Below are 12,214 nucleotides of genomic sequence, written 5' to 3' on the forward strand. Positions count from 1 at the left end.
AGACACCCAAGATGCCTCCTTTTTTTCTATCCTCCGATCTTTCCAACATCAACAAAGTTATAAACCGTACAGATCACAAATCTGGATGTGTGATTTGTGTCTTACTGGTGAGAATTGTCCGGCGTTTACATTGTTCCTCCACTCCTCCCTGCTTCTTTCCAGACACTGTGAAGGGGGTCTCAAACACAAAGCGTCGGATGTTGTGGCTTTTCTCAAAGTCGGTCTTTCTGTCCTCCAGCTCTTTGTCATCGAGGTAGGGCGTGACGTGGGTCACCTGGATGTACGCGTATTTTAGATCCAGGTCCTTTGGATTCACCTGTGGGTGCAGAAGATACATCGCAATTTTGGTTTTGACTCAATCATCTCAACCACGGACACGAGAATGGCTGAACCTTTAAGCTCACATGCACTCACTCATCTTCAACCACTTATTCCAATTAAGGGTCATGGGAGGCTGGAGCCTATCCCAGCAGTTATAGGGCGTGAGGTGGGGGTACAGCCTGGACAGAACGCCAGTATGTCACAGGGCCACATACAGACAAACAAACACTTTCACACCCACGCACGCACCTACGGACAATTTAAAGTTTACAATCCACCTAACCTGCGTGTCTCTGGATGTGGGAGGAAGCCGGAGCACCCGGAGAGAACCCACGCAAACACAGGGAGAACATGTGTAACAGGCTAATAATATTACTTTGAGTAATGCTTCGAATCCCACCAAATCAGTCATTAATGTTATATACATTAGTCATAAATTAGTTATTGTTGTATTAGTACCTGTTTGAATTGGGCAGTGAGTATGTCCATTTATGTAGCAGTCACGTAGACCCGACGCACGTGAGAGCGGGTTAATGCTGCTTTTGGCTATGCGAGAGGTAAGATGTGCAATACTGTGGGTCCTGATATAAAACATTTTTCTTGGCTGATTCACGTTTTATAGGTGATATATTTGTACATCTAGTTGAGTGAGAATGTCTTTTCTTTGACCACAAAGTGTTATATGGTGAATCTGAGCCAAAATCAATGTTTTATTTGAATGTACAGTAAGCTAACTCAAGTTGGTGTTTTACAGTACCATGCCACGTTTTCTACTAATTTTTCTTTATTATTTTGCACCTTATTTTCTTGTAAAGGGAGGTGTCTTGGACCCTGATTGTACAACCCCAATTCCAATGAAGTTGGGACATTGTGTAAAATATAAATAAAAGCAGAATACAATGATTTGCAAATCCTCTTCAACCTACATTCAATTGAATACACCACAAAGACAAGATATTTAATGTTCAAACGGATAAACTTTATTATTTTTATGAAGTACTCACTGCAGTTTCTCTTTTTGATATCTCAAACAGGTACGGGTTACTTAAATGTCACTTATTTTGTTCAAAGCTTTGTCTAATTTTGTTATTATTGTTATATTACAAGGGTGACTGAATGTCATTATCTGATATAAATATATTCTGTAATTCAGTTTATGTCCATATGCACCTTATGTTTATTGCTGCTTTTGGTTATGTGAGAGGGAGGTGTCTTGGACCCTGATTGTATGAAGTTCTCACTGCAGTTTCTCTTTTTGATATCTCAAACAGACAGTAAATCACAGTCAACCCAGAACCTGCCTCTGTCCTCCTTCATGCATCACAACGCAGAACACAACGCAGAGAAAAAGGGTGAACGTGTTACACATGCAAACTCCACACAGAAAGGCCACTGGTGGGAGTCGATCCCACATGAGGCAACAGTACCTTTAAGCTATAATTGTGAAAATTATGAAATGTACATCAACTTCAAATGTTTGTTTTGTCCAATATTCACTTTGAAGTTTAGCATTTTTGTTTGATAAATAAATGAACAATTAAGCGATTAACAAAATTGGCATTTATTCATTTTAATAATTAACCATTAATTTCAGCAGTGTATCAGAAATCACCCCAGCCTTCTAAAGACTCCAACACTTGAATGCTTCAATTGGACATAACTCCAAAATTCAAGTCAGGTCAGGTCTGAGAATATTAACGCCTCTACCACACTATGGAAACACCCTGCGTCCTGGATAGCAACCATCCCAGCATACAGACAGCCCGTTCTCTACCTCTCAAAAGTAACACCGATCCATGACAACCAGTTATGATCATCCACTTGGCCCTGTCCACCTGCTGAAGTCCTCAACCCTGAAGCATCTGCTGGATCATGCCACATGGCTGATGTTCCCTCACGATGCATGTGATACTCTTCATCTTAAGTAACGGTTCACTTGATACAAAGCTATTCCAGCAGTACCCAAGAATGCTGCAAAGAGGCTGAGTACCAAAGAGATCTAGTTGTTGCCTTATGTCACTGGTTAGCATCCAAGTCTCACTACCACACAATAATCAATCAATTTTATTTATATAGCGCCAAATCACAACAAACAGTTGCCCCAAGGCGCTTTATATTGTAAGGCAAGGCCATACAATAATTACGCAAAACCCCAACGGTCAAAATGACCCCCTGTGAGCAAGCACTTGGCTACAGTGGGAAGGAAAAACTCCCTTTTAACAGGAAGAAACCTCCAGCAGAACCAGGCTCAGGGAGGGGCAGTCTTCTGCTGGGACTGGTTGGGGCTGAGGGAGAGAACCAGGAAAAAGACATGCTGTGGAGGGGAGCAGAGATCGATCACTAATAATTAAATGCAGAGTGGTGCATACAGAGCAAAAAGAGAAAGAAACACTCAGTGCATCATGGGAACCCCCCAGCAGTCTAAGTCTATAGCAGCATAACTAAGGGATGGTTCAGGGTCACCTGATCCAGCCCTAACTATAAGCTTTAGCAAAAAGGAAAGTTTTAAGCCTAATCTTAAAAGTAGAGAGGGTGTCTGTCTCCCTGATCTGAATTGGGAGCTGGTTCCACAGGAGAGGAGCCTGAAAGCTGAAGGCTCTGCCTCCCATTCTACTCTTATAAACCCTAGGAACTACAAGTAAGCCTGCAGTCTGAGAGCGAAGCGCTCTATTGGGGTGATATGGTACTACAAGGTCTCTAAGATAAGATGGGACCTGATTATTCAAAACCTTATAAGTAAGAAGAAGAATTTTAAATTCTATTCTAGAATTAACAGGAAGCCAGTGAAGAGAGGCCAATATGGGTGAGATATGCTCTCTCCTTCTAGTCCCCGTTAGTACTCTAGCTGCAGCATTTTGAATTAACTGAAGGCTTTTCAGGGAACTTTTAGGACAACCTGATAATAATGAATTACAATAGTCCAGCCTAGAGGAAATAAATGCATGAATTTCCTGACATATCCTGATCAAAAATGACTCCAAGATTTCTCACAGTATTACTAGAGGTCAGGGTAATGCCATCCAGAGTAAGGATCTGGTTGTTGTGTGGGCCGCCAGAAGAGGAGGTACTGCTGGCCCACCACCAGAGGGCGCCCTGTCTGGAGTGCGGGCTCCAGGCACCAGAGGGCGCAGCCGCCTCACAGGAGCAGCCAGGGTGACAGCTGTCACGCATCACCTGCAACAGCTGTTACCAATCACCTGATCAGCAGGGGTACATCAGCAGGACGATGTCTCCACCTCTTTGCCGAGATATCGTTCTACCTGGAAGGTAACGTTCTCAGCTAACCGTGAGATCTTTCGACAGTAACCTTTTGTGACTTTTGTGCATTATATAGCAGACTCTATTCCAACGAGAGGTGGAGGTAGTTTTCCTGCCGTGTGGATTGCTGGGTGCAAACGCGCCCACATTTAATTGTTTTTTGTTCCTCGCCAGCAGTACCAGGTCCGACACGCGGAGGCAGTGGCCACCTGGGAGTTCGGGACTTGGCGGCTCCAGTATTCCCGGGGTCTGGTGGCGGAGGAAATCGTGTGGTTCCAGTTCTGCTTTGGACAGATGTCTTCTATCTTCGAGCCTGCCCACACGACACCTTTTGTGATTTGGCTTTTTGTCTATTGTTGTAATCTGTTGTGTTTGTTGTGCCCATTCACAACAGTAAAGTGTTGTTATTTGACTTCCTCCATTGTCCGTTCATTTGCGCCCCCTGTTGTGGGTCAGTGTACCTACACTTTCCCAACACTGGTTAGACACCATGTTTCTAAGATTTGTGGGGCCAAGTACAATAACTTCAGTTTTATCTGAGTTTAAAAGCAGGAAATTAGAGGTCATCCATGTCTTTATGTCTGTAAGACAATCCTGCAGTTTAGCTAATTGGTGTGTGTCCTCTGGCTTCATGGATAGATAAAGCTGGGTATCATCTGCGTAACAATGAAAATTTAAGCAATACCGTCTAATAATGCTGCCTAAGGGAAGCATGTATAAAGTGAATAAAATTGGTCCTAGCACAGAACCTTGTGGAACTCTATAATTAACCTTAGTCTGTGAAGAAGATTCCCCATTTACATGAACAAATTGTAATCTATTAGATAAATATGATTCAAACCACCGCAGCGCAGTGCCTTTAATACCTATGGCATGCTCTAATCTCTGTAATAAAATTTTATGGTCAACAGTATCAAAAGCAGCACTGAGGTCTAACAGAACAAGCACAGAGATGAGTCCACTGTCTGAGGCCATAAGAAGATCATTTGTAACCTTCACTAATGCTGTTTCTGTACTATGATGAATTCTAAAACCTGACTGAAACTCTTCAAATAGACCATTCCTCCGCAGATGATCAGTTAGCTGTTTTACAACTACCCTTTCAAGAATTTTTGAGAGAAAAGGAAGGTTGGAGATTGACCTATAATTAGCTAAGATAGCTGGGTCAAGTGATGGCTTTTTAAGTAATGGTTTAATTACTGCCACCTTAAAAGCCTGTGGTACATAGCCAACTAACAAAGATAGATTGATCATATTTAAGATCGAAGCATTAAATAATGGTAGGGCTTCCTTGAGCAGCCTGGTAGGAATGGGGTCTAATAGACATGTTGATGGTTTGGATGAAGTAACTAATGAAAATAACTCAGACAGAACAATCTGAGAGAACGAGTCTAACCAAATACCGGCATCACTGAAAGCAGCCAAAGATAACGATACGTCTTTGGGATGGTTATGAGTAATTTTTTCTCTAATAGTTAAAATTTTGTTAGCAAAGAAAGTCATGAAGTCATTACTAGTTAAAGTTAATGGAATACTCAGCTCAATAGAGCTCTGACTCTTTGTCAGCCTGGCTACAGTGCTGAAAAGAAACCTGGGGTTGTTCTTATTTTCTTCAATTAGTGATGAGTAGTAAGATGTCCTAGCTTTACAGAGGGCTTTTTTATAGAGCAACAGACTCTTTTTCCAGGCTAAATGAAGATCTTCTAAATTAGTGAGACGCCATTTCCTCTCCAACTTATGGGTTATCTGCTTTAAGCTGCGAGTTTGTGAGTTATACCACGGAGTCAGGCACTTCTGATTTAAAGCTCTCTTTTTCAGAGGAGCTACAGCATCCAAAGTTGTCTTCAATGAGAATGTAAAACTATTGACGAGATACTCTATCTCACTTACAGAGTTTAGGTAGCTACTCTGCACTGTGTTGGTATATGGCATTAGAGAACATAAAGAAGGAATCATATCCTTAAAAGTTACAGTGCTTTCTGAAAGACTTCTAGTGTAATGAAACTTATTCCCCACTGCTGGGTAGTCCATCAGAGTAAATGTAAATGTTATTAAGAAATGATCAGACAGAAGGGAGTTTTCAGGGAATACTGTTAAGTCTTCTATTTCCATACCATAAGTCAGAACAAGATCTAAGATATGATTAAAGTGGTGGGTGGACTCATTTACATTTTGAGCAAAGCCAATAGAGTCTAATAATAGATTAAATGCAGTGTTGAGGCTGTCATTCTCAGCATCTGTGTGGATGTTAAAATCGCCCACTATAATTATCTTATCTGAGCTAAGCACTAAGTCAGACAAAAGGTCTGAAAATTCACAGAGAAACTCACAGTAACGACCAGGAGGACGATAGATAATAACAAATAAAACTGGTTTTTGGGACTTCCAATTTGGATGGACAAGACTAAGAGTCAAGCTTTCAAATGAATTAAAGCTCTGTCTGGGTTTTTGATTAATTAATAAGCTGGAATGGAACATTGCTGCTAATCCTCCGCCTCGGCCCGTGCTACGAGCATTCTGACAGTTAGTGTGACTCGGGGGTGTTGACTCATTTAAACTAACATATTCATCCTGCTGTAACCAGGTTTCTGTAAGGCAGAATAAATCAATATGTTGATCAATTATTATATCATTTACTAACAGGGACTTAGAAGAGAGAGACCTAATGTTTAATAGACCACATTTAACTGTTTTAGTCTGTGGTGCAGTTGAAGGTGCTATATTATTTTTTCTTTTTGAATTTTTATGCTTAAATAGATTTTACTGGTTATTGGTGGTCTGGGAGCAGGCACCGTCTCTACGGGGATGGGGTAATGAGGGGATGGCAGGGGGAGAGAAGCTGCAGAGAGGTGTGTAAGACTACAACTCTGCTTCCTGGTCCCAACCCTGGATAGTCACGGTTTGGAGGATTTAAGAAAATTGGCCAGATTTCTAGAAATGAGAGCTGCTCCATCCAAAGTGGGATGGATGCCGTCTCTCCTAACAAGACCAGGTTTTCCCCAGAAGCTTTGCCAATTATCTATGAAGCCCACCTCATTTTTTGGACACCACTCAGACAGCCAGCAATTCAAGGAGAACATGCGGCTAAACATGTCATAAGACAGGAAGCACCGGGGCAAAGGTTTACAGTTTACACCTTCATGTTTTTTTTTTTGTTTTTTTTTTTTTTTTTTTTTGTTTTGCAAAGATTCATCAGGCATTTGTTGAGCATCACCAAACAACTCTGTCCAGCAACAACTTCAGAAATGACAGAAACAAAATTCAAGTCAGCCACGTTAAAAACTACAATGATGGTTTGCTCAAAATAATAACATAAATGGTAACAGAAAGACAGTGACGGACACACTTAATGACAAAGGCTACCAGAGATCATGTTGGGAGGAACTCCTGATGAAGTCTGAATAAATTACACATCAATGTTTTGCTAAATATCTGCTGGACAGGTAAGATAACACTCACACAGGTCTACTGTTAGTTACATTAGTTTCATATATGTTTACAGTCACTTTATCTGACATGGAATCCCCCTAAAAATAAATACTGCCAATAACATTACCTGTAATTCTGTGATGTACTACAGAAATAAAGGTACTTTATAATAACTAGATTTCAACACAGAAATTTTTTTAGTTTTGTGAAAAATCCAAAGGGAACACACCTTTAAAGGTACTTTAAATTAAAATGTAAACATTAATATGTACTGAGCAAAAATATAAATGCAACACTTTTGTTTTTGCTTCCATGTTTCATGAGCTGACCTCAAAGATCAAGATGCTGATTAGACAACATGATTACTGCACAGGTGTGCCTTAGGCTGGCCACAATAAAAGGCCACTTTGAAATGTTCAGTTTTATCACACAGCACAATGCCACAGATTTCGCAAGTATCTGATTTTGCAAGTATTGAATGAAAAATTGGAGCAAAAACAAAAGCGTTGCATTTATATTTTTGTTCAGTGTAGCACCCTACAGCAAGTTTCTATATGAAGATTTAATATCGAATTGAATTTATTAGACACCCATGCATAACAGAAATTCACTCGTATACAAACAACCAAATTTATAACAGAAAAGTCAAAGGCAAAAAGAAATATAAGAAAATAAACAAAAATATCATAATGGCATCCTGTGCAGACACTGATGCAACACTCCCTCTGTGTCCTCAGCTTTTCTGTCCCTTGTTTACATATCCATATCCCATTGTTTACATGAGCATGCATATTTAGTGCATGCAGTATCTACTTGTGCATATTTTGTGCACGTGAGCCCCACCCGGTGAAACAATTATCCTTCCCTATGTGTATAACGTGACATCAGTATTCATTACTCACCGCATACCTGTTGCATTCAAGATGGCAACCTGTAGCAGTTTTACAGAAGTTCCTCCAAGAAACTATGTTCAAAGGCTACAAAAGCATCTAAGCAAGAACATAGCTGAGCTAGAATCAACATATGTCTGACTTTTCTGACATAAGGAACTGTTTGACCTGTTAAAAGGCTCTGAATGGCGTTTCTACTGTTCAGTGCTGAGAAGGGAGGAGTGTGTAGGAGTGGCTGAGGAGTAGTGATCAGTGTTTTGCTCCTGAAATACGACTGCTAGTGTGAGTCCTAGTGGTGAAAATATCTTTTATAGCACCTTCAACTTTCTCTTGGTCATATTACATCACAATGAAATGTCAAAAAATCAGTATCATAACTTTTTGCTACGAATATGGATTAAACATGTTGGAAGAGTTGTGAGTTAATCAAGGGTAAAGGGGTTCACTTTTGGACAGACTTGATCAAAGGTGAAAGCCATACGGATGTATATATTATAGTATAACTGAATCACAAAGAAATAATTTAGATGAATCTGTGACAAATATGTAACTTTGAGTGCCCATTTAAATTCTAATATCTAATTTTAATAAAGATACTTCAAGCCTATCAACATGCATTACATTTGCATGTATATTAATTATTATTAATTATATTTGCATGTAATTCATTATTATCAGGTTGTCCTAAACGTTCCCTGAAAAGCCTTCAGTTAATTCAAAATGCTGCAGCTAGAGTGCTAACGGGGACTAGAAGGAGAGAGCATATCTCACCCATATTGGACTCTCTTCATTGGCTTCCTGTTAATTCTAGAATAGAATTTAAAATTCTTCTTCTTACTTATAAGGTTTTGAATAATCAGGTCCCATCTTATCTTAGGGACCTCATAGTACCATATCACCCCAATAGAGCGCTTCGCTCTCAGACTGCAGGCTTACTTGTAGTTCCTAGGGTTTGTAAGAGTAGAATGGGAGGCAGAGCCTTCAGCTTTCAGGCTCCTCTCCTCTGGAACCAGCTCCCAATTCAGATCAGGGAGACAGACACCCTCTCTACTTTTAAGATTAGGCTTAAAACTTTCCTTTTTGCTAAAGCTTATAGTTAGGGCTGGATCAGGTGACCCTGAACCATCCCTTAGTTATGCTGCTATAGACTTAGACTGCTGGGGGGTTCCCATGATGCACTGAGTGTTTCTTTTTCTTTTTGCTCTGTATGCACCACTCTGCATTTAATCATTAGTGATTGATCTCTGCTCCCCTCCACAGCATGTCTTTTTCCTGGTTCTCTCCCTCAGCCCCAACCAGTCCCAGCAGAAGACTGCCCCTCCCTGAGCCTGGTTCTGCTGGAGGTTTCTTCCTGTTAAAAGGGAGTTTTTCCTTCCCACTGTCGCCAAGTGCTTGCTCACAGGGGGTCGTTTTGACCGTTGGGGTTTTTACGTAATTATTGTATGGCCTTGCCTTACAATATAAAGCGCCTTGGGGCAACTGTTTGTTGTGATTTGGCGCTATATAAATAAAATTGATAAAATTGATGTATATAAATATACAATAACATTTTTGAGAAGTCATGCAAACATATGGAATAATGTCACATGTAAACAGCTTTTATTATGAGCTGTGAGCATGATGTTGTCCTTACACTCTGCACTATACAGCCACAATAAAGTTCTAAGAAGACAACTGCACAGCTGTTACTTTTATCAGTTACTCCACCTGAACATATACGTGAATCCATGCACAAATAAATATGATCCTACCCTGCCAGAGTCCTGAATAATCTTCACATTTTCTTGGCCAAACTTGTCAGAGTAGAGTTTCAGGAGCCTCTGGGAAATCTCTGACAGCGGAGTGAACTTTGGCTCCTTGTAGATGTACTCTTTACCATCCTCATCCTCAAAGAAACCCTGGAGAGGAAAGAGGAAAATATTCAGAGACGAGATCCTGACCAATCACCTGCTAAAAACACACCACCTACATGGGAATTAAGACATGGCACGCAACATAAAAGGGTCTTACTTTAAACAACACCTAGAAAATCACTCACGAGAGGACATACCTTCGCCAAGGCCCAAAACACCAAAAACATCTTGCAAAGTTCATGCATATTAAAATGTTTTTGTTCTGCCCCTTTCTGCAGATTTACCCAAAATGTAAAAGTTTGTATTTTATGTTAATCCCATTCTCCAAGGACTATGATCTTTGCAGGTGGCACTGTGATCTGTAGTGACAGTAGAAAGCAGGTTGAGATGGGCCTAGAGAGATGGAGATATGCTCTGAAGAGAAGAAGAATGAAACAGACGAGGATGGACAGAATATCAGCATATCAGACGGACATCAGGTTTGAGACAAAGTGACAGAAGCAAGAATAAGATATTCTGGAAATGTGCAGAACAGGGATGCAGGGTACATGAGGAAAAGGATGCTGAGGGTGGAGCCACTAGGCAGGAAGAGAACAAGTCTAAAGAGGAGGTTTATGGATGTGATGAGGGAAGACACGCAGGTGGCTGGTGTGACAAACAAAAATGCAGAGGTCAAGGTGAGATGAAGACTGAAGATCTGCAGTGGTGACCCCAAATGGAAGCACCGAAAAGAAGAAGAAAAAGTAGTGTTTTAGGTAAGCTACAACCTTTTTGCCTGGTGGTTTGAAAATCAGTTAATTAGTTTTTGAGTATTCCGGCTAATAACTCAAAGTGAACTGGGCAATGGCATCTACGGTAATGGCAAACAGTCAGGGGGAAGGCAGAATAAACTCTAAAAATACAGACTAATAATCAAAAATAACATCAAGAAAAATATGCTGTATCAACAAAAACTCTAAACATGCAAATGGAAGCCATTCATTTCATACCCAGAACCACAATCTGTTCAGGGTGATATTCAAGAACCCATAACAGGTACACAGTCAAAACAAGGGGAACATACTTGAGTTTGCCAATGGAAAAGTACACATACTCATGCATGAGTGGAAAACAATCCAGTCTCAGTAAGAGCCCACCTCTTGGTGGGGGGTGGGGGGTGGGGGTGGGCTGATGGCTAATGGTTAATGGTTAATGGTGGGGTTTGCAGAATCCAGAAGCACTGACGTGCTTTTGCTGCTCTGCAGATCAATAAACATTTGGCGCAAAATACAGCAACTGATTCTGTTTGTGATTTTCCATTGTGGTAAGGGTACATTGTGATGGTCTTAGACTCGCATCTCTGCTTGATGCAGAAGATGTCATTCTGACAGCCTCTTCAGAATGTGACCTCCAGTGTGCGGATGGGCCATGGAACGTTCAAGATGAGACCCACTGCCTAGAAATCTAAGGCTGTACTCATGCTAGGCCCAGGATCATGCTCTTGTAACTACCTAAACAGACCCACTGACCATCCCCATCTCCCTTAATTCACTTCACATCAAACACAGCCAGGGAATATGTCGGTGTCCCCTTGGCATTGTTTGGGTCCTCAGTACCGAGCCACCTACGTGCTGGATCACAGTCTAGGAAATGTGCCTCAGTGCCTGTACTGGTCTTACTTCTTATAATGCAATTATTACACCTCGTCCGAGTTTCCCCAAATAATGGGGGAAACTCGGCATAAAGGCATGCCAATGGTATCCATGAATTCTCCTGAATGATGACATTCAATCACCGCCGTGGTCACTAGCTGGTCTCCAAGTCTCAAAACAACACAGTAAGACTAGAAGCACCAGAACTGTTGTACCTTCATCCAAAGATATGACATGACATTGCTGAACGCCTCTGTCCAGCAACTCCATAATGACTCCAGAAGCTCTTTCCAGATGTTTCACAACCTCATAGGCTAAGCTTCCACAGACATGAATCTCATTGCCGAGATCAGAGAACCTCTCAATAAATTTGACAAACATTAACTGATTTATCCACATACTGCTGAGTCGTGGTCTGTAAAACTTTCTTAATTGGCAAAGGCAACCAAATTGCTGGACTCCACAACTTTACCCAACATCTAGTCCACACAGAGGCGAGACCAGAACAAATGCCTGATGAATCCCAGAATTCACTGGGAAGATGTCAGATACTTTGCCTCCACTCCACACAGCACATAGAGTGAAGGTGTATAGGCTGGCAATGCTGTCCAGCAACTTAAAGAGGAACCCGCAAATTAGCTGGATGCCTCAAAAAGCAGCCTGATCTACCCAGTGAAGCAAAAGAGCCCATGAAGAAACATTACAGATATTCATACTTGCATTTGATGAGTTCTCACTAGAATATAGCCAATGGTTGTCTTCTTGAGTATGACTCCAGACTGCACTGACTGATCACAAGAAAACATACTGGGAGCCCAACTCTTCATTTACC

General features: G+C 41.0%; 1 protein-coding gene across 10 annotated transcripts in view; it reads right to left on the reverse strand.

Moving 5' to 3' along the window:
- dock9b (dedicator of cytokinesis 9b) overlaps positions 1 to 12,214 on the reverse strand; it is a 144,543-nt gene that overhangs the window by 12,370 nt on the left and 119,959 nt on the right. For all 10 annotated transcript variants that reach the window (XM_034176822.1, XM_034176790.1, XM_034176774.1 and 7 more), the window contains 2 exons: positions 9,650 to 9,796; positions 106 to 316 (listed from right to left, as the gene is read on the reverse strand). In XM_034176822.1, coding sequence (XP_034032713.1) covers positions 106 to 316; positions 9,650 to 9,796 — 358 coding nt within the window. The remainder of the gene's footprint in view (positions 1 to 105; positions 317 to 9,649; positions 9,797 to 12,214) is intronic.

Source organism: Thalassophryne amazonica, chromosome 1 (genome assembly GCF_902500255.1).
Source record: "Thalassophryne amazonica chromosome 1, fThaAma1.1, whole genome shotgun sequence".
Classification (NCBI taxonomy): domain Eukaryota; kingdom Metazoa; phylum Chordata; class Actinopteri; order Batrachoidiformes; family Batrachoididae; genus Thalassophryne; species Thalassophryne amazonica.